At 38.4% G+C, this 21,614-nt stretch overlaps 1 protein-coding gene, 1 long non-coding RNA gene and 2 pseudogenes across 12 annotated transcripts; 2 read left to right on the forward strand and 2 right to left on the reverse strand.

The window, feature by feature from the left end:
* The first annotated feature begins 10 nt into the window (after positions 1–10).
* On the forward strand, positions 11–4,479 carry LOC149051157 (uncharacterized). Of its 10 annotated transcripts, none has more exons than XR_016183575.1 (5): positions 11–1,441; positions 2,027–2,062; positions 2,251–2,293; positions 3,042–3,159; positions 4,278–4,479. It is a non-coding gene; the product is annotated as an uncharacterized LOC149051157 (long non-coding RNA). The 10 variants fall into 10 exon arrangements; XR_016183577.1 differs by having other exon boundaries at positions 3,045–3,159; XR_016183572.1 differs by having other exon boundaries at positions 11–2,062; positions 3,045–3,159.
* A 1,185-nt stretch (positions 4,480–5,664) lies between these two features.
* Positions 5,665–9,741, forward strand: LOC113684052 (ficolin-1-like). 2 transcript variants are annotated; one of them, XM_027201351.2, is made up of 4 exons: positions 5,665–6,076; positions 6,954–7,068; positions 7,982–8,396; positions 9,389–9,741. In XM_027201351.2, the coding sequence occupies exons 1-4, from the start codon at positions 5,756–5,758 to the stop codon at positions 9,615–9,617; spliced, it is 1,080 nt and encodes a 359-aa protein (XP_027057152.2). In that variant the 5' UTR covers positions 5,665–5,755; the 3' UTR covers positions 9,618–9,741. The 2 variants fall into 2 exon arrangements, with proteins under 2 accessions (XP_027057152.2, XP_089052207.1); XM_089196081.1 differs by having other exon boundaries at positions 5,665–5,896.
* A 5,540-nt stretch (positions 9,742–15,281) lies between these two features.
* LOC149051158 (uncharacterized) lies at positions 15,282–19,775 on the reverse strand (annotated as a pseudogene).
* An 812-nt stretch (positions 19,776–20,587) lies between these two features.
* Positions 20,588–21,258, reverse strand: LOC149051159 (uncharacterized; annotated as a pseudogene).
* Between the last annotated feature and the right edge of the window lie 356 nt (positions 21,259–21,614).

The following is a 21,614-nucleotide window of genomic DNA, read 5'->3' on the forward strand; positions in this document are numbered from 1 at the left end:
AACAAAAGATAAAAATACAAACGACTTAAGATACGAGAAGAGTGTTTACTGGCCAAAGTGGGCAAACGCTTTCGAGTTGGCCATTACCATAGTAAAATTATTGAGGATTTGAGAGTAGAATACAGTGTAACATAACATAAAAAATACCCATATCCGGCTGCAGAAGAGAAAATGCCCGTATTCTTTTCCAAATTGATTGAAAGTCATGCATATAATCTCCTCTAAAATCCCCATGGATAATGATACGATTTCAAGTAGCTTCTGGCACCTAGTCAATGCATAAACGATTAATGGCAAATAAATACAGTTGGATGACGAGTTCCCTTCAATTAAGGTAAGAAAATTTAGGCTGGCGAAGTGATGATGCTGTTTAGACATAATTGTGCTCTCCCATTTTATTGCAATCAGCATGCGAGGGGAGAGAAAAGAGATTGCAACTACGAAGTTCATAGAGTCAAGTCGCCCTATGTGTTGACCAAGATCTTTTGAGAGAGATCTCAGAGCTTTGTTTCCGCTTCTTGTTTTTTCACCCCAACAGGAAAAAAAAGCACTAATGTTAGCTTTAAGAATTACTACCAATATCTTTTCGGGCCTTTGCTGGGGTAAATTCAGTTAGCTGTAATTTGACTCGCTGTTATTGGGCTAGCTTTCAACAGTTGTTGTTGAAAATAAGTGCAAACCCGTTGATGACGCTATCGGGACACGTCCGATGCCACGTTATCCAGAAAAAAAAAAAAAGGTACGGTTCAGTTTCTTTTTAATCAGCAGTAATATCAGAAGAAATTCAAGCACCTGTTTACATTAGCATCTCTATCGATTAATTTCAAAAACATGAGGCTGAAAATTTCCATTGCTTAAAGATATGTGTATGATGTCTGCAAGAAGGTAGTACTCAATGACAACTGATTGATTGAAAATATAGTAATTTACAGCAGCACACTGAAATAACTTCCTTAAGACATGAAGTGGGAGAGCACGAGGGATGCAAGACAGTCGCTCGAGGTGCAGCTAAGAGCGACTTTAGTCTCTTGAGTGCTCCCAAAACTTAAGAAGAGTTCCATATCTTAAAGTACACACAGCTGACGTATAAACCAATTAATTTATAACATTTTTAACACTGTACTTTTTTCGTTGTATGAGGAAAATTCCCACTACTACGCTTTAAAGGGTTGTTTATACAGTGTTTCAGGAAACATTTCGCCACACTTTAAACACTCTCGTTGGGAAAAAAAACTGAACAACACGTGGGTTTATGCCTGTAAATTATCTTTATTTTCTGATTAAATAAAAAATTCTCGAAATCTGAAAGAACAACGAAGGGGCTGTTTCACTGGCTAATTTACATCGGGCCTCATCCTAACCTTGTGTGACAGGCAATTCGACTTGAATAACTTAGGATGGCATCACTGAAGTGAGTTGAACTCTTCCTCCAAGAACCAAGGTAAGTAACATGCAGGCAATGTAAATAAATTTTATAACTATTGCCCATCTAGTCTTTAGATTTGAACGGCAATAATTCTGGATAACATCGCACATCGGGCCTCGCACGGGCGTTCGGTTGCACTCTTATGACGTTGCTATGTATAGTTTCATCGGGCTCACAAAATTTTTTAAATTTACCACATGAAATCTGTCTGTTTAGCTTTCATCTTTCAGCTTTGCTTCCCTATTTTCTTATTACGTAACAATATTCGACGAGTCTCGGTGTTTTTCTGTGAATCGGCTCCAAATAGTAAGTGTCACTGATGTCTGACCTGTCTGCTGTAAAACAGAATATTTTCTGTAAGTTCAGTCATTTTTCGGAAGAATCCATTTAGAGCCATTGACTCTCCTGATAGAGAAAAGAAAGGAGGAAAGGAAAACCAGCGGATACTACAAATTTTAAGCTATGTAATACCACTGTGTGGGACATGACAAGACCAGCATGTAACTTAACTTTACCCATTTTTAACCCCTTTGCTCGTAGCCCTAACATAAATATTTTGCCTCCTTTCTTTGTCCTAACATTTCGACTTTTTGCTCTCAGTTATTTCGTCGCAAGATGCAAATCAGCAAAGAACAGGTTTGTTAAACCCTCAGGGGATTAACAAAATTACGCATAACGCGACACTACATTGTTCTTAAAAGGAAAAGGTAATCGATGCCAATATTTAAATGAAGACGGACGAGAAATAATCAGGCAATTTGTGCAAGTTTTTTATTTGAAAAAGGATGTGAAGTCATTATATTTTATTTTTTACATTTTGCAAGGTAAAGAAACTTTAACAGAGGTGTACTATTCGTCACGTTGAAGGTGTGTGTGAAGGAAGGCATGATTGTACAATTCCTTTTAACTTCCTGATGATTTGTTTCGTTCACAAACGAAGACAATCGAATGTTAACACCAAATTTAAAGCTTTTAACTTAGCCAGAGAAATAAGAGGAAGACGCCTCAATGAAAGCGTTTTTAGAGAAATAGAGGTTAGTTCAGGGAGTTCTTATCGACTGCACTCTGAGGATGAAAGGTCATGCCTGTCATAAAACTTTGGCCCCAGTAAAAAGAGGATGAGCTACTCCGATCGGTTTGTTTGACTCAAAAATTTTACCGAATCTATACAATTGTAAAACAAAGCCGTAATCCCTAAGGTAATCTATCGTTTTCGGTATTATTTTCTTTATCCAAGAACTGTGTGTACAACTAAGTATAGGGCTGTGCAGAAATCTTTCCTTTCCTCGCATCGTTAACCAATTTTAGATAGATTTTTTACGGAATTCATGGAAAGGTGAAAGGAGCCGATAGCTTCCAAACAAAAAATAATAAAAATTGCAAATGAAATTTAAATAAAAATAACCACGCACGATCCAAGAGCACACATTTTTAGCAAAATAATCCTCATAAACGTGCGAATAAAAATTTCTTCAGTCAGATAGCGATTCCTTATCGTTGCGCAGTGCTTAAACTTGTCCCTAAAAATTAATTCTAATTATTCAGAAGAGTGATAAGATCGAACGATATGAAGAACAGTAACGATAATAACTCTACGGTATTTTCTTTCTTCCAGCAGAGCGTTTGTAAGATGAGTGATTCGTTTTGTGGTAGCAATGGGTTGTGAATTTCCAACTATCAGGAAAACACTGCACAGTGAAGATATCGCGAAGGGTATCATGGACAGCCATGCAGTAAGTACATTTTAATATAAAATTGCCTAGTGTTTTGACTGGTGTGACACCTAGTGTTTTAACCAGTGTAATATATATATAGATAGATAGATAGATAGATAGATAGATAGATAGATAGATAGATAGATACACAAAGGACAATGACAAGTACAATTCACGTGGACCACAAAGTATTGGAGTTGTACGGGTTCGTTGAGTAAAATTTAAGGGAGCAATGGCCCGCTTAATTCAAAAGCTTTTACTCAGCATTCTATTTAACTACTCTTAACACGTGCATGAAGAAGAAGTAAATTTCTAAGGAACAGGAAAACGACTTTTACGAAAATGTGCTAACATTTGAGAGGTGAAAATTAAATGCGAAGATACCACGAGACATAAATAATTCCCAAAATGCTGAGGGAATATACAAGACACGAAACACTCGTAGGAAAAAGGTTTACATCGACGCAAAATAAGACATACTGCTAAAAGGGCGTGAAACATGATATATAAATGGCAGCTAAAGTAATGATGCACGTGGAAAAACGAAACGATTAAGTGTAAATTAATTGGTGCAGATATATGAGACCTGTTTGTGAGAAAAAAAGAATTACACACTCGCCACAGCAGTATGCATGAACGAAAACCGTTAATATTCTAATTTTAAATGAATGTTTAATATGTAGCTTCAAATAGAGTCAAGACAGACAAATTTGTAATAAACTGTGCACCAGACGTAGGCATTGCAGAATTAATCTCACCGACTGCTAGAGACCTTTCGAGTGTTAGTGACTGTAGAAAGTTCCTGCGCCTTTTTTCCCTCCATGTTATAAAACAGAAGGTTTCCTCTTTGGATATCATTTTTAGTATTACAACTATTATTGTTATTATCATAATAATTATTGTTATTATCATTAGTATTGTTATTAATTGCACCACCAGGTTCATTGGTTACTTATTTCGTTTTTTTCGTATTTTAACCGTTCAAAACCTCATTCGTTCAATCCGTTCAAAGTTCTATCCTTTGCTCTAAGAGTTCCGTGGCTCCTGTTTCCGTCGTCGTTTCTTTAAATTTCAATACAGAACGCGTAAATTTTGTTCATACTTTTTGGATACTGGATTTTCTGTCATAATTATAGATGCTAACAGCAGACAACCAGATTGAACAGGAGAGAGGGAAACAACCTGACAGCCGCGCAGTTTTGTCAGTTGTAGAACCTACTTATATCTGTGTTTTATTGGCAATGCTCTTTCAAATGCTGATTGATTTTGTTACAGATCTTTATAACTTGAATTGTTGGATTATCTGAGTCTAGAGTTAGGGGAGACACGTGTTTCTATGGTCAACTGAACGCAAACTTAAAAACTGACGTGGGAAGAAAAGACTGGAAAGCACGAAACACAAATCTGCGTGCATTTTACGTATTTTACTTTGCTTTTACCCTGTTGCAGTCATCTTTTTTGTCGCACCTTTAGCTGCCATCTCATATCAAACATCTGTGCATGGAGTAACTTTTAATTCTTATGGATCATATTTGTTCTTTGTTTTTGTATCATCATAAAGTTTAAAGCGAAGGATGAAGATACTGATTATTATTATTATTATTATTATTATTATTATTATTATTATGATGTTAAAAAAATGTGCCATCGAATATAAAGGAGCTTGGTGGTACAAGGGTTGCCATAGCTCTAATCAAAATGAATTACACCTGAGTAGTTCTTACTGTAATGGAGTCATCTGGGTAGAATTTCGAAGCCATCATTATTCATTAAAACGCACCGAGATGAAAATCAAGAATCGAATATAATTCTTTGCAATAGAGGTTAGTTATTAAGATACTTTGCACCGTAAATAAAAAAATTAAGAACAGTTTCACTTTTTGTAATGCCTTTAGCTGTTTGAGAGGTACTCAATTGTGGCTTGAGTTCATCTTTCTTTTAGATGTAAACTACTATAGAACCGAGAGACACATTTTTTTGTGGATTGAAATGCAGAAAAGTTGGCCGTGAAGATTGTAATTTTCTCGCATTTACGAGCCCTGAATAAGTTCTCTACAAGCGAGCTACTCTCGAACTCTGCACATATGATTAGCATCTCTCCATAATCTCTTCGTTAGCATATGGCTTGGAAGGTGGTGTTAAAAACTATGATTTTTCTGCGATTCTTTTTCACCCAATTGAAAAGCCACTTTTCCAGCCTCGTATTTGGTATGTTTTAATTTTATGTTTGGAATAATAAATCAATTTAGGTCTCACGAAGAGAGCTTCACAACAAATAGTCTTTTCCCAACTCAAGGGTGAATATAATTAAATCAGATGGGGAACTAACCGGTGTGAATAAAAGTTATGATCGTTGAGAATTCAAACGCAAAACTTCATTTTACATTTCTATCAGCATTTTCTGCATTTGACAGAGCTTCAATCACACGGCGAAAATTACAATCTTAACTTGAAAAGATGGCATGGCAAGCTATTGTAGATTATGCTTACCTACCGAGCGTCACTTATGCATAATTTACTTGGTTGTTTCATAATTTTTTGTCAGACTGCGGTAAGCGAATACCACTCGATGAAAACAGACCTCTACCTTTTCTGAACTCTTCAACATCTGACAATGCAGCTTTGGATACTAACTCTCGTCTGCAAAGCTGTCACCGGTGTAAGCCGTATTTCTGAGCTAGACTGGGATGCCACAAACTTTGCTAAGGCAGTAGAGGGGAAAAAGCTAAATGGAAGCGTCATAAAAGAAATCGAGGTGAATTCTGAAACTGTTTGCCAGTTTGAGTGCGTCAGAGAAGTACGATGTAAGTCTTATAACTTTAGAAAAACGAAAACTAATGGGGAGAACTTCAAGTGCCAGCTGAGCGACTCTGATCGATTTTCTGGGATTGTTAATTTCACCGTAGATGAAGACTTTATTTACCGAGGACCACAGGTAAATTAAATTTCTGTAGGGTAAAGTACATGGTACAAGAGAGTGCTTCATTTTTTGAAAGCATCCAAACAAAAATGAAAAAGCCGCACAAGTTAAAGCTTAACCAAACAAAAGAAAATGGAAAGAAAACCAGAGCACATAACAAAGAATAAGCACCGGTTCAGCAACGAGATCTACTTAAGACCTTGGATACTTAAGGCTGTAGATGTAAACAAGAGTTGTTCCGATTGATTGATTATAATTACAAGGAAAGATGCAAAACGTATAAAAAAAAGTGACGTTTAGGCCTCTTAAAAGATTTGAAACACTCCCCTAATTATCTAAGAATTATTCTAAGCGGTTCTCCCGTACATTCTACTCTCACTGACGGTAATATTTTTGCAGTCGGTTTTGTGAACATATTTTCGTGGAAACGGCAGACTTCTTTATGCTGGTGTTGTCACAGTTAATCCAAAATAGTTAACCAATGAAACGAAGGAATCCTAGGGGACAGCTGGAAAGAGTAACGGTTCCCCGTCGCTTAAATTTGCGTGGTAGGAAAATGTCCGAATTGTCGAAAAACCTTTAGACGAGTTTTTGAAAATTTGCAACAACCACAAACAAGTCAATACACCTCTACTTATTTTTACAAACATTCCTACCCATCACCAAACTATAAAATATGAGTATAGAATTAGTCAAGTCATAACTTCGTCCTTGTTCAGGGAAACGAAAATGTTACTCTCGCTGGAAGTCATCAAAGCTGGCCGTATTAATGAACAGTTTAAAACTCGAAACACCTCCTACTTTTATCAGAATTTTCCACAAAATTCCTCTTTGAGACAGCAAGAAAATAACGAAAGAAAAAAGGTTCTCTAAAATAATCTATTCCATATAGAGTGCTTGTGAAGAGAACATTTCCCTGTGCAGCGACAAAGGAGTATGCATTCCCATCTACAAGGACGGCACAATAAGATGCAATTGTGACGATGGCTATTCAGGAAAACTATGTCGTAAGTACAATATAAAAAAACCGTCGCCTGGTTAGCTCATGTTGTAGAGCGCCGGAATGATGTGCGGGAAGTCGAAGGTTCAAGCCTCAGACCAGACCAACAGTCAGGGTCTTAAAGTCACTGAGGAGAATGTCCTGCCTTTGCTATAAAATGATCTTTAAATGGTTAAACATTCTAGTCTTCTCGGATGAGGCCGAAAAGCGCAGGTCCCGTTCCTGCATCTTCTCTGTACTCGTTACCAGGGGATGTTAACGAACCCGTGCACTTCTCGCAAAGGGTAGGGAACGCAGCTCCCAGTATTACATATGGTTCATTATGATGCATCATTTCCTTCAAAACTGTAAACAGCTCAACACAGTCTGGCCAAAGTCCCCCGAAAAGTGTTGTGAAGCGCCATGAGCTAATGGGTATGGCACTTTAGAAACCCTTTATTATATAACGAGAAATTTTAGAACGAGTTTCGTACAACCAAAATAAAAATAATCCTAACGGCAAATAAGAAGAAAGGGAAATTATTTTAAGATGATGAGAACACAAAGGTAAAAACAAACAAACTACCAAAGCAAAGGAAAACGCGGGCGACCAAGCCGTGATCAGTTTTAGTTCTGCATCTGCACCGGTTTCTCGGAGGATGGAGAATGCCATCCACTGGATAAGTCGTTGTCCGGCGAATAGCGCAGAACTTTTTTTTTTGAAACACCTATCCAATGGATAGCGATTTATCTCTAAGAAGGTGTTATCCGCTTTTTTAACAACTGAGCCCTAATTGGTTGAGAAAGTGGGTCGCAGTAAAGAAAAACCAAAACAGTCCAGGATTACCTGTGATTACTCACTTGAAAATCGTTCTATTTGATCCTTGACCTGATTTCTTGCACGAAAAATGTGTTCTTTTACTTTTTCATATGACAAATAGGGCCCAAGAGCTGTACGCAACTGCTTCAAGATGGTTATAATTCCAGTGGCGAGTACACCATTAATCCAGATGGCGGCAAACCAATTCAAGTGTTATGTGACATGGATACTGATGGTGGGGGTTGGACCGTTTTTCAGAGACGTTTGGATGGCTCCGTTGACTTCTATCTTGGATGGGAATCCTACAAAAGAGGATTTGGAAATCTGAACAGAGAGTTCTGGCTCGGAAACGACAATCTTCACCGTTTGACTGCTGCTGATGACGTCAAGCTCAGAGTTGACCTGGAAGACTTTGATGGAAACATCAAGTACGCTGAGTACACGACTTTTAAGGTGGCAAGTGAGGCAGATAAATACAGGCTTTTGATTGGAGGATACAGTGGCACGGCTGGTGACGCTATGACCAATAGACATAAGTAAGCAGAAATGGTTTTTTTAGGACTGAACTGAAATTAGAGAGGGCTCCGTCATCTGTACAAGTATATTTTATAACGCAGCCTTTCTGTCAACCTGGGGCTGACCTCTTTACTGGTTTGATGTGTTTTCTGATCGTTCGGGATAGAGTAGTCCTGAAAGGGTTTGTTTTCGGTAGTAATGGCTAACACAACCTGGGGGAAAGTCATCTTTAGAGTCAAATGAGGAGGTATTTCTCGCGTGTTAAAATTCTGGCTCATGCAACTGTTCGTTATTCTCAGATGTTATGGGAACCAGGCAAAGCATCAGTCACCTTCTTCGACGAACGTTCTTCTCAACGTTACTCCTATCCCGACGATCAGACTTCACATTTAACTTTTGCGCGTGAGCTCTGACCATTTACTGTTTAATTGTATTACTATTAAAATTGGAAAGCATAAGTTTAACTTCTACTCCTCTCTCTCTCGCTTTGGCCGAAAACGAGGTAAGACTGCCAGGAACAGGACCAAGAACTTTAATTTGGTTTCAGATTTACAAAGTCTGAGAACGTTTTCCTTCTACGTTCTTTGTGTTGATGGGGACCCTTGCACGGGAAAACTAGAGCTTAAATTGCTGAAGACAGGATAATGAGGGCAGCACACCTTGCAAACTTTAATCTCACTTATAATTATTTTCCATGGTTTTCCATAATCTAATGCCAGTCTCCCCACCTGCTTGCGTGTTTGTTTGTGTGTGCCTGCCTACCCATTTACCTGCGTGTCTGTTTGTCTGTCCGTCCGTCTGATTGTCTGTCTGTCACCTGACTGTCTCTCCTTCTATACAATCACCTGTCATTTTGCACATTTATTTCTTTGAGCATGTCTCCTTGCCTTCCTGTTCGTTTGTCCACTTCTCTATTTAAACTGTTCCCAACGTGCCCCAGACGTTATATGGTTAGATAATTTACCTAAAACATTCGCAACGAAATTAACCTCATTTGTAATTTTCTTTTCAGTAATATGCAATTTACTACGAAAGATCATGATAATGATAGACGTGGTAACAACTGCGCCCAAGTCTTCAAGGGTGCGTGGTGGTACAAGAACTGTCACACATCCAATCTGAACGGATTGTACCTCAATGGTGCACATGCTTCCTATGCTGATGGAGTCAACTGGTTTTATTTTAAAGGCCATTACTATTCACTAAAACGAACTGAGATGAAATTCAAAAGCAAAAAATAAAGTTCCTTTCAACAAATTAACGATTACTCTGTGTAGTAGTAACACTTCGAGATTCGATTAAATGGTCATCTGCTGTCAACAACTAGTTCAATTTTCGGGAAAATAAAATAAATTGATCGTGTTCGCAATTTTCTGTCGGTGATCTATGTTTTTCTTTCAAGGATCACGATATTAAAGGATGAAAGTGGTGTGTAATTCATCAGGAGAGCCTCATGGTACAAATTATGCAAGTTGTTCAATCTGAGCGATTTGTTCCTCAAAGGACCACGTTCTTCATACTCATCCGAATGAGATGAAAGTTTAAACTTCAGCTAAAGGCTCTTTTTCAACACTTTTCTAAAATTTTTGACATCTTGATTGTAATTGCTTGGCTCGCAAGGTTAACATTGCAAGTCAAACATCTCCTCAAGGGCTCAAATAAAGTTGATTAAAATTGATTGGAAATCTCATCTTAATTACCACGAAAACTTCTTCCCTTAACTTAGCTCTAGTTCTCTTTCTAGGTTTTTTTTCTCCAACAGATAAATGAAACTCTCTTGCTAAGGTAACGATGTACAACCAGGAATTTAGCTTCAACGGAAACTTCCAGCAATATCGTTGAGTTTAGTCACAAAGTTAAAATGATAAAAAACTTGCAATGGGGATCTTAGTATAAAAACAAAATAAAGGAACTCAAAGTCTCCATCGAATCCTCCATTTAATAAACATGCCACGGAAGGACAACTTCAGCCGTCATGTAATAACTTCAGACCCATTTGCTGAACAAGGGGGATCGCAAATTCTGATGTACAGCATTATCTTTTTTAAAATAATTATAAAACTGTTAGCAAGGACATATGACATCTCCTCACTCTTATTTACATTATTATGGTGTAAGCTGGCTCTAATAACCTTCAAAGGTGAACTCAGAACTTGAAAATTAAATCGTTCATGATCCATTGCTTGCTTTTCCAAGTGACCTATTCTATCTTCTGTACCTGATTGTCTAATAAGCAATATCATGATTACAATTATGATTGTTGTGCTGCTTCCTTATCACCTCGCATGTGAATGAAAAAGTTATCGATGCACCGAATCGCTAGAGGAGATCATCATTCTTCAAATTTTTAAATTTAAGACTAAAAGAAGAACCCCAGGAGAAACAATTTTCGATGAATTAATTATGTGCAGTCAGGATTTTAATTGAGTTGTTTTAACTTCTTCTGACATAGTCGTCCATAGAACATTTCTTTTTGACTCTTGATTTAAGAACCATCCTGGGCCTAATAAGTTGTTTTGTCTGCTTTGTTGCGGTTCAAATAATTTCTGTTGTAAAAGGTGCAACCTCCAAATGAGAGTAAACTTATCAATAAATGCAAACAACTGGTACCGCAATTGCGCTTATTTTGGAGTTCAGTTTAAAAGCTCTCATGGCCAGAAAGATAAACAGTTGAGTATCACCGATCTGTAGCCGGATGTAACTTGATAAAGAAACGTGAGAAAATTAGTTAGAAAAATAAACGAGAGTGAAAATATGAATTATGATTAAAGACTCGTGGTTACATGTTCACCTATGTTTTCATCACTCTGTGTCTCAATTAAGCACGTGACATGAAGTATAGGAAAAATAAGCGCTCAAAAGCAAAATAGCCTCAGGGAAATATAAAAAACACAGAAAGCTTTGACAGAGTGCCAGCGGCCCGCGTTTATAGAACTGATGGGCCATTTAAACAGGCTTCAATTAGCTACTGGCTTAAAAGCATCCCACGTTTTTTAAAGCACGCTCCTACATCAAAAATTTTTTTTTATTACTCTTTCACCTTCTTCATTGATTTTTCTGACGATAAACAAATTCAAACTCCGGTTTTCCTCTGCGACTGAACATGAATCCATTCTAAATGCTTTTAATTTTGATGAAGAAAAAGTCATATTTTCTCAGAAATTATTAAAAACAATACATACAGCAAAAATGGCCTAAGAAAATCTAAAAGTTCTTTATCTGGCTGAGAATATAAGTAAACTAACTAATTATATGCTTCACTCAGGCTCTCTGCATAAGAAAAAAAAAATTAACCAACCCTCACTTCATGAGAGATAGTCGGCAACCTAATGCAACTTGAGAGGAATTAGATACCACCAAGTCAACAGGACTAAGCAGATGGTCACCTTAAAAAGCATATCCTTTTACTTATACTGTTTTTAATTCTGACAATTTCCTTACACCTGCTTACCTAGGCAATAAAAAAGAAAAAAAATTAATTATTCTTCATCATCTCCGTAAAATATATTTTATTTGTGCCTTTGCGTGCAGCATAAGTCCTATTTCAGAGCCAGATCTGAGGGCTGTTATATCGTGCTATTTGACAGAATTTTGATACAAGTACAGTAACATAATGATAATATAAATTAAAATAATTGTGTTTAAAAAGGGTGGCTCTGAAAGAAAGCTAATGCTCTGTTGATTAAGGAGGCCCTCACAAAATTTTATTTACAGAATTGTAAAATGACTTAACATTTGATGAAGACTACTATATACCCAAAAAAACCTGCAAAGTGTTAAATTATATGGTGTATTCTTTTTTCATTCTGGAAATTTCCTTTTACCTAATTGCTTGGTTAGGCAATAGCAATCAAAAGGAACATTCATTCCTTTTCATCATAAACTTTCTGACGGTGAAAATTAAAAATGCATCTCTGTCTGCTATTTCTTCTTTGTGCTATTATGTACGGCATAAGCCGTATTTCAGAGCCAGATCTGAGAGCTGTTAGATTTGCAAACAAGATAGAAGAACAAAAGCTGAACGGAAGCGCTTTAAGAGAAATGGAAGTTGATTCGGAAATTTCTTGTCATTCTGAGAGTGCAGATGAACGGCGTCAATCTTACAACTTTAGAACCATTATGGGCGACTCAGAGAAATTCATGCGTCAGCTGGATTTGCTAACCTTACTGAGGATAATAATTTCATTTACAGAGGAATGATGGTAGAGCAAAAATTATAATTAAGGCAAGAAAACCGACATACTTTGGAGCCGTGTGAGCCTTTTAACATTTAAAACAAATATACAGAAAACCTGAAGCACTAGGAAGTCGAGTAGGCTTGTCAGCCCCAATTTACACTCGATTATTAAACAGACGCTTTGAACTCTCTGAGGAAACATTCTGCGAGATGCTTTCAGACTGCCGAGGCGAATATGATTTGAAAACAAATGAAATTGAAGAAAATCAAGAAGTTGTCTTCACTTGGCGGAAGAAGAGGCTCTGACCAAAATTTGGAGTTGGAAGAGTTAAGTGTGGTCTCCCCGGCACATGGAAGACTTCTTCTAAACTTTCCGCAGAGGTTTAAAGAAGATTTCAACCTATCGAACAAATCTCATAATCAGCCGAACAATAATGTTTAATCATGCTTCACTAGCACTTAAACTGAACGTTCAAAATGCAAACGGTTCAACAATCGATGTGCAGTGATTTAAATCATCCTTTGGTGTCAGCTTTTTTATTCGCTCACGACCAGCTACGACTAGTTACTTACGTCAACAAGGGAAAGCAAGCACGGATACAGGAGAAGCAAACTCTAAACGTTACGTCTGGCTCTTGATTTTTTTAATTTGATTTTGAAATGGCATTCCTAAATGCATGGAAAAACCTATATTACATTGAAATAGCTATTACATTACACAGTGGACTGAGACTTTTGTCTTTAGAACGAGATGTCAGAAGCGATGGTCAAACTGTGATAACTAGGTTAGTGAAACTTAGTTTAACCAAGAAAAACTCTTTTGTTAATTATCATTTTGCATTTTGTCGAAATAACTAGGCGGCATAAATAAGACCTAATTAGTGAGACCAACTTAAACAGATCCCGAGAAAAAAAATTCAGTAAATGGTTAGCACTGACTTATTTTCTAAATTTTTGGTAAGGAAGTCGATGTTACTGGAGGCTACAAAACGTTTACGAGAACATTAGAGCCATAACCTTCGAGCACCACGCCCCAATTTTTAGCGCTGCAGAAAGCGCGTTTCTCCATACGAAAAAATGAAAATAGTCCTAAAGTTTTTTACCCTTTTCGCATCTAAATAATTGGCCAAAGATTTTGAAATGTCCTCCTACACATCATTTCTTGTCGTTTTATCATGACCGAACAACTTGCATTTAAATCCGCCCAGAGATCTCTTCATAGCGCTTTCTTTTATTAATTATCATTTGCATTACTGGCTGTCGAAATAACTAAGCTGCATAAATAAGACCTAATTAGTGAGACCAACATAAACGGATCCCGAGTAAAATATGTTCAGTGAACGGTTAGCACCAACTTCTTTTCTAAATTTTTGTTGAGGAAGCCGATGTTACTGGAGGCGACGAAACGTTTTCGAGAACATGAGAGACATAGCCTGCGAGCAGCACGCCCCAATTATTAGCGCTGCAGAATGTGCATTTCTCCGCCCGCGTGAAGATTTTAGACGAGTCGGGAGAGCTTTGCCAGGGGTATGGAATCAATAGTTGGTGCAAGACCCTCTCGCCGACTCGCATTGCTCAAGGGCTCACACTTTCCCGTGGGAAGAAACGCACGTGCTGATTGGAAGCTCCTATAATGAGGACCTAATCGCAGGCTGTTAGAGCCAAAACACTAAAATTAATTATATCAAAGTTGTCTCAGGTCCGTCTCTAAATTTGCCTGAAAACTTGACTCTAAAATTTAAGCATATAATTGCAACTACAGAAACATCTTGTTGGTAGCTTCCAACGCCGGCTTTGGGAACACTTTTGATTTCACACAGTGACTCTACAATAACGAGTTTTGTTTACTTGATTGTTTTCATTTTCTATCCACTGAAATTTCAACAAGTTTAAGATTAATAATTAATACCGTGAAGTTGAAAACCGAAAAATTGCGATAAACATCAAACGCTGAAAGATGCCAAGGCGTGTAAGTGAGAGATTCTGAAGTATGTATCTGCTTAAATTGTTCCTACTGTCTTTGACCATTGCTTTTACATACGGAGACCCTCGAATGATGACAATTGTCTTCCAAGCCGTTAATTTTGCTAAAGAAATAAGAGGTCGACGTCTTAATGGAAGTGTTATTAGAGAAATAAAAGTGGATTCAGAGAGTTCTTGTCGACTACATTGCGTGAAAGAAAGCTCATGTGTGTCATACAACTTTGGACCACAATGAACAACAAGAACTTTAAATGTCAACTAAGAGACTCCGATCGCTTGATTCTATGAGAGACAAACATCTGCAGCATACAAAGAATGTTTTCAATTATTTACATAGTTATAGAATTTCTTAATTTCATGGGAAACAGTCCACATGCATGCTTTATTGGCAAGTTTATTACGACAGGAGAATATTTTATCTTTGAGGCCATTTAAGAGTAAATGTCAATAAAAATCACAGATTATCGAAAAAGTCGCGGACACGGTCAAAAATCGATTTGGTTCATTTTTTTGCCTGTGGGTAGCCTTATCTAGTAAACAAACGGAAATGGGGTTAGATTTTTTAAATATGCACTTTAACGGGAATAATTTGTTTTAACATTTCCGGGGGTAAATAGCTCAAATTTCACCAAGCGCGATCCTGAAATTATGCACTTTTCGGGCACTTGTCATGCTAACAAAAATGTAACGGAAGGACTTTTCTAGTCATAGAAATATTAAGTTGGACTTGCATTACCGAGACAAAGTGATAGTTTTTGTCTAATGTTATTCTTGGAGGAGCTACGTCCCTATTAAGAGACGACATCTTCGGCCTTTCGAAAATTAAGGCAAAGGTGGCCTAGAATAGCTTGGCAAAAATACATGTGGTAGTGTCTCAAAGTTTACAATAACACTACCAAGAAGCCTTGAAAGATAGTTCTTTACGATGTGGGTTTTATTTCTTTGGGACCTTTGACTATCAAAAGATGACCACCAGCCAAATTTCAGTTAAATTACCATGACGCCATAATGAGATGCATAATAACAAAATTAAACGCGTCGGACACAAATAACTGTTTTGGTCAGTTATATCTTCACTGGCCGTTAAAATGACTAGAAACATATTAAAATGTCTATAACTACACTTGATTTTTATATACGGAGACAGGAGAAACAATTTTCGACTTTTGCTACCCTTTGAGAATCACGCCATAATTCTGCATAATTCTACACACAACAGGTTAAACAGTTCAATTGCACTCATAAGGTTAAATTTGGCACAAAACCGTTAGTTTCCGTTTACTTCTCATCCGGTGAACATGGATTCGAGCATTTGCATCCCTTCTGCGCCTTCTGCAATCGCCAGTTTCGAATTTACTAAAAATCGTCCAACACAAAGATGAGGTTTCACAAGCAATGGTGAGCTCAAGTGACTAAAATCCGATATGTAGGACTCTGCTGTCACGCAACGCCTCCATGTAAATAATACACGCACCGCTTTTATAATCAGCAGATCAGTTATTCGTAAAACGTTCAGTGCTCAGTTACTTGGAAGAGCAGGTACACTCCTGGACTAATTGTGTGAGTCGTGCGATGAATGGCTTTTTCCTCTTCTGGGGTGAAATGTCAGAAATATCCAGCCCAAGGTCTATGCACATGTCTCTTAGCCTATCCACTCTTAAAGTTGTGAGTGTACGTTTTTGTACAAGTTAACAGATGTTTAGATCGAAAGATACAATCGGATGTTGAATAGCCACATCTCTCATCACATTTGCACACACTGCAGATAGATGGCTCTCAGCTTCGGCGGAAATTTCGTCCTTGTCGACGCTCTCCATGTCCACTTCTGAGATTTCACTAGCTTTTGCTCGGTTACCGGCGGCTGTAACTTCTAATCGCTTCTTTACTGAAAGACGGCTGAAGAAGCCACTAATCTGCTGCGACGTAAGGACTTCATCAGGTTGAAATCGACGTCCCCCCGCTTGGTCTCTTGCTAGGCTCGTGGTTTTCGAAACTTCCTGTGGATCGCTTTTCCGTCCACTATACTACCCTTTTTGAAATTGGTCAGTTAAGAATTCGGTCTGTTTCCTTGTAAAACGCACCTTTTTCTTAATTGTCTTCAGGGCCCAACCCATTGGAAGAGACGGCAAGCCGTCTCTCTTTGATTGTGCAGCAACTTGAACGCTTGGTATTCGACTGCGTCCCTCCATCAGCTTGGAAGAATATTCTCTTTTAGCTTTATCGTAGAGAGTTTCCTGTTCGAGCATCATTTGGTGTTTTCCAGTATCTAGGTGTCTCTGGAGGTTTGCAAAGCGACTGCAGGCTTTTACACATCCTTCTTCTGGACACGGGAAAAGCATGTCATCTGGCTTATATTCCCCAATACAACTTCGATCTTGGTTTTCGCTCTCAGTTAAGAAATTTGCTTTGACAGAGCTTTCCTTAATATTTCGGTGTCTCACAATCTTGCCCCACTTGGACTCTGCGATGGCGAGTCTAGGATTTCCAATTTTTCGGGCTACTTCATGACTCCTTCAAACTTGGCCCATGGCACTACTTTACCGGAACCTACATTGAATGCTCTCCACACTCGTGTGTCACTTTCATCGTACTCAAAATTGTTGAGTAAGCTTATGCCATCCCATTTGATATTAAAGGTGCTTGACGGTTTGGCAGCAACATAACTTGCTTTCTCTCCTGTGGTTTCTTGGCCAGATTCAATGGCTATTTTGAACTGTAGAGCGTTGATGACATCATTGCCTTCGTTTACGTACCTTCCAACGTACCTTCCCTTGATTGTTGCGGCTTTGCGATCACATACCCCCTTTCCACCTTGAGGATCCGAAAAGTCGTTTCTTACAAAAGCCACTCCCATGGCATCACTGGCCAGCTTAGCTGAGATGATTGAATTTCCGCTGTGATAACAGCCAGCGTTATCTTGTTTGTAATAAGCCATTTCCAGCTCTGGAATTTCCTTTTTCAGGGTAGTGAGGCAGTCAAGCATAATCGAAGCCACAGTCACACTGTCTTGGGCGCAGCTTTGAAATACGTGGACAGGTGTCTGCGATTCAAAGTGCTCAGAACCCTCTGACCGTCTTATGGCAACACTAATGTGCCATGGCAGTCCTCGCTTCGCAAACCAATCTGACTGCGCCTCTCAATATTTTCGGGGCATATATTTCATTGCCCAGTCCTGGACTAACAACACCGATCGGCTGTCGAGTTTGGCTAAAACCGAATGCTTCGCCTCAGCTTGGTGGACTTAACGTAGCTGATGGGCTTTCTAGCAAATGATATCATCCCTTGCCTGTTTGATGGTAAGTTGCATGTCAGCTTGATCTTCTGCTGACGAGAGCGCACTTGAACACTCATCTTCTATGGTACACAATACTTCCTGTAACTCATAACACTGCTCATATGACTCATTGTGGAGATGGTCGCAGGAGCCCCGAAATTCAGCATTGCTCTGGTCACTTAGCGCGTAAATTCGACAATGATCGGGAACCTTTGTGGCCTCCACTGCATGTACCTAAAATAAAAAGTAAAATGACAAGCGCGTGATTCAATGTATATTTACAAAGCATTGCATGCGCATATGATCGACATTTCAAAAAGATTACTTAATCGATTCTCAGCGTTGTATACATGTGTGTAAGCGTATTACAGTGAATTGTAAACTGTTGTTTCATCAATTAAGCATAAAGAAGACTTGGAGAGAAAGAAAGAGGTAGCCGTGAATCATAGTAAGAAGTTTACTACATTTGCAAAGGAACGCATAATTATAAAATATGCACCCACCTTGTAGTCGCCCTTTAGGTACTGCTTCGAAAAACGAAGCTGCTGCTTAATTTCCCTCGCTCATTGCTGAGTCTTGCCACAGTCAACAAGCTTGTCTACGAGTTTTTCTATAGCATCAACTGCTTCCATTCCTGATGCTGAAAAGTTATCAAGTCCTTGCAGAGACTTGCGAACAGATGAAGAACACACGGCCCAAACTCTCTGTAGAGTTCTCTTACTCATAGGCTCAAAGTTAGTTTCACAGCAGTATTGTTGATACTATTGGTCAATACGCTCTGGTATCATTGTTCTGATAACATTGGGTGTTTTTATGATCTCGCCAGTCGACAATTTTTAGAAGTTTTTCTCCGAAAGGAACATCTTGAGTAACGTGTGGACTCGTTATGAAAGAAACAAAATGTTCTAATCTTACAGGTTCAATTCTCATTCTCCTTTTCTCCTGGTTTGGAAGAGGAGCAGCTCTTCCGTGTATCAGGCTTCGCGAAAATCCCGCTTCTTGCTAAGATAAGTTCAATCTCTGTCTCAGCACCTGAAAATTGTAAAAAACGCTTGTGGCTTCCTCTGCGCCACAAACGCCACCTACAATATCATGTAGAGATTAAGACATTCTTTTTCTGCTGGAGTTAAAGCAACCGTTGTCTTTATTCCCTTCACCGACGATTATTACGCTTTTGTTTTTTGTTTACTTTCGTTAACCCATCACATTTGTTTTCCGTGGGAAAATTGTATTGTTATTTTTGTTCCATAAGGTTTTCACTGTGCGGTTTATATTTGTGAAATTTTGTAAAGTCTATTTCTTTGTTGTATCGTTCTCGTTCATGATGGCAATATATTTGTTTAGATCTTATATGTGAGGCAGAATGAATTGTTTGTTGATCTCGTTACGTGACAGATTATCATATGTCACGCAGAGTGACAGGAACCTGTGAAAAATTAAAATCCGGCAAATCGCTCGCGTTACCTGCCGTTTTGTACGGGACCCTTTTTGTGTGAGACGTCAATAAAACCAAAATTAAGATCAAAGTAGACTAAACGTAACTGGGTTGTGACGCGCTGTAGAAAATGACAACAACAAGTAACTTAATTTTACTCATCCCGGCTCAGTGGCTTCAATGTGTTAGCCGGTCGGCCACCTTCACACCAAATTGCAAAGGACAGTATTTCGAAAATATCTTCCAAGCGGAATAACAAGGGCCTATAAAAGATTTCTAAGGTAAGGAACTATTTATGTCAAAGCAAAAATAAAAAGCTAAGTGCGGCTGCGACTCAAACAATGCTTTGCTTGTGTCATTGCAATGTTGATTTTGTTCATTTCAATATGGCGCCATTTACAATTTTAGCGAAGTTTGGTTGGTTGGTACATCAAAACAGCGGAAGATACCAGAAAAATGAAACGATGAATTTGAAGACCCACCTTATAAGCCCTCGTGATAGTATTGCTGGAGATTTTGAGAAACTACCACATGCATTTTTGCCACACTATATTAGGCCGGGTTTGGCATGAATGAAATATGGCGAACACGTCCACTGGTAATTAACCCGTGGTTTCGTCAGGAAGGACACGATACAAAAAATATCATTATATCTTGGTAATGGAAGGCCACATGTATATATTTATAGCTAGAGAAGTCCTGCTGTTGCATTTTAGTTCATGCAAGGACGGCCTGAAAACTGCATAATTTAGAGCTCGCAGGCACTCATTTTCGATCATGCAATTAGTATCGGTTTATTTCCGTTAAAATGAATATTTACAGAAACTAACCTCACTTCACTTTAAGTAGTACCTATAGCTACCTGTAGACAAAAAATGGGACGAAATGATTTTTTTACCATGTCCGCGATTTTGTTATTTTTCTTTGATTTTTAGAGACATTCACTCTTAAGGTGGCAGACGAGGCCGATAATTACAGACTCACTCTCGGAGAATACAATGGCACAGCTGGGGATTCCTTTACACAACATAGTTATTATAAATAGTTAAGAAATTCATTGGTATTGAATGCGTTGCGTTCTCTCTCTTTGTTTTAGGCCGAAGTAATGATCAACCAAAAAGGTTTTAAGAAAAGTCTCATGTACGCTTAACTCTAATATTCTCTCTTGACATTCTTTAAGAGTGAAGTTACCTCTGAAACTGTAAGGCCATTGGAATAGTGGAGGTCATTGGGCAGAATGTCTATTGTTCTCGCGACATTAACTTGCAATGGCAAAAATATTATATATCTGTGATATTTGGTGCGAAGCGTAAACAGGGAGGCTCTCAGTGGTCGAAGATCACGCGCGCTATCTTCTGTGACGAGAAAACAAGAATAAATCATTTGAATGAAAAGCGCTCGTCAAAACCGTGGAGATTAAGAATGCCGATTTGAAAGATAAATTTTTGTTCTACAGTTTTGCGGTTTTGCGAACTGCCCACATGTAGGGAAAGGCTGCAAACTGCCATATGCTCCTTAGGATGATTAGGGAGATTAGAAGTTTCTAGCGACTGGTTTGGATGCGTCCTTGTCATATTTTTCTACGTCACGAAGGTGTTCTCGCAATCAGTCACCTGATCGTCTTCTTGTTTCACCAATGCATAACTTTTTGCAATAGGTGCAAGTTAGGCAGTAAATGACATTGGCGGAGGTGCACTTAAAGTGATCAGTGATCGTAATGGATCTCTCGGGTCCCGACATTTTCTCTGCGTTATGAATGAAAGGACAAGTTTTTCATCGTGAGCGAGCGCATTTGAAAGTTTCAGGCTGGTCTTTGGTTTGCAATGAACTTCTGACCAAACAGTTGCCTACATTTTTGTCACGTTTGAATGAAGTTAGTGGAGGTTTCGAAAAGAAAGTGCCAGTCTCTGAATCGTTTTGGAGTAATTGAAAGTTTTTGAGAATGATAGATTTAACTACGTGGTTGTGAGGACGAAATGTGAGAGTGAATGGAATGCGATCAGTGTTTTCCATCTCAGCCGTTTGTAATGCTGACTGTCCATCAATTTATTGGGCACGGTATGGAATTCTTGACGTGGGGTGGATGCGAAGGTGAATACAACAAGTACCTATATATTTGTAGTAAATACTAGTGCATAGAACATTACCTTCAATTGAAGTTTTGATGTCTAGAATAGCTAATTACAGTTTTGAGGCTTTCTGATGATGAGTCGCTAGTATTTTGAGGGCCAATAAGTTGGTCGAGTTTTTGACCTTTAATTTGGTGCAAGTGGTTAAAAGGTTTAGAACTGGAATCCTGAGTTTTGGCACAAATAGTTTATATTAAGAGGACATCCGTGCAAAAATCAAACAAAAATGAAATTTTTATG

This window comes from Pocillopora damicornis, chromosome 2 (genome assembly GCF_964200805.1).
Source record: "Pocillopora damicornis chromosome 2, jaPocDami1.2, whole genome shotgun sequence".
NCBI lineage: Eukaryota > Metazoa > Cnidaria > Anthozoa > Scleractinia > Pocilloporidae > Pocillopora > Pocillopora damicornis.

What these genes read in the sequence shown, in the direction of transcription:
- LOC113684052 (XM_027201351.2), top strand. Translation starts at nt 5,756, where the DNA reads ATGCAGCTTTGGATACTAACTCTCGTCTGCAAAGCTGTCACCGGTGTA. An exon ending in TTATTTACCGAGGACCACAG is followed by an intron (nt 6,077 to 6,953) that starts GTAAATTAAATT and finishes TATTCCATATAG; the next exon opens with AGTGCTTGTGAAGAGAACAT. An exon ending in CTATTCAGGAAAACTATGTC is followed by an intron (nt 7,069 to 7,981) that starts GTAAGTACAATA and finishes TATGACAAATAG; the next exon opens with GGCCCAAGAGCTGTACGCAA.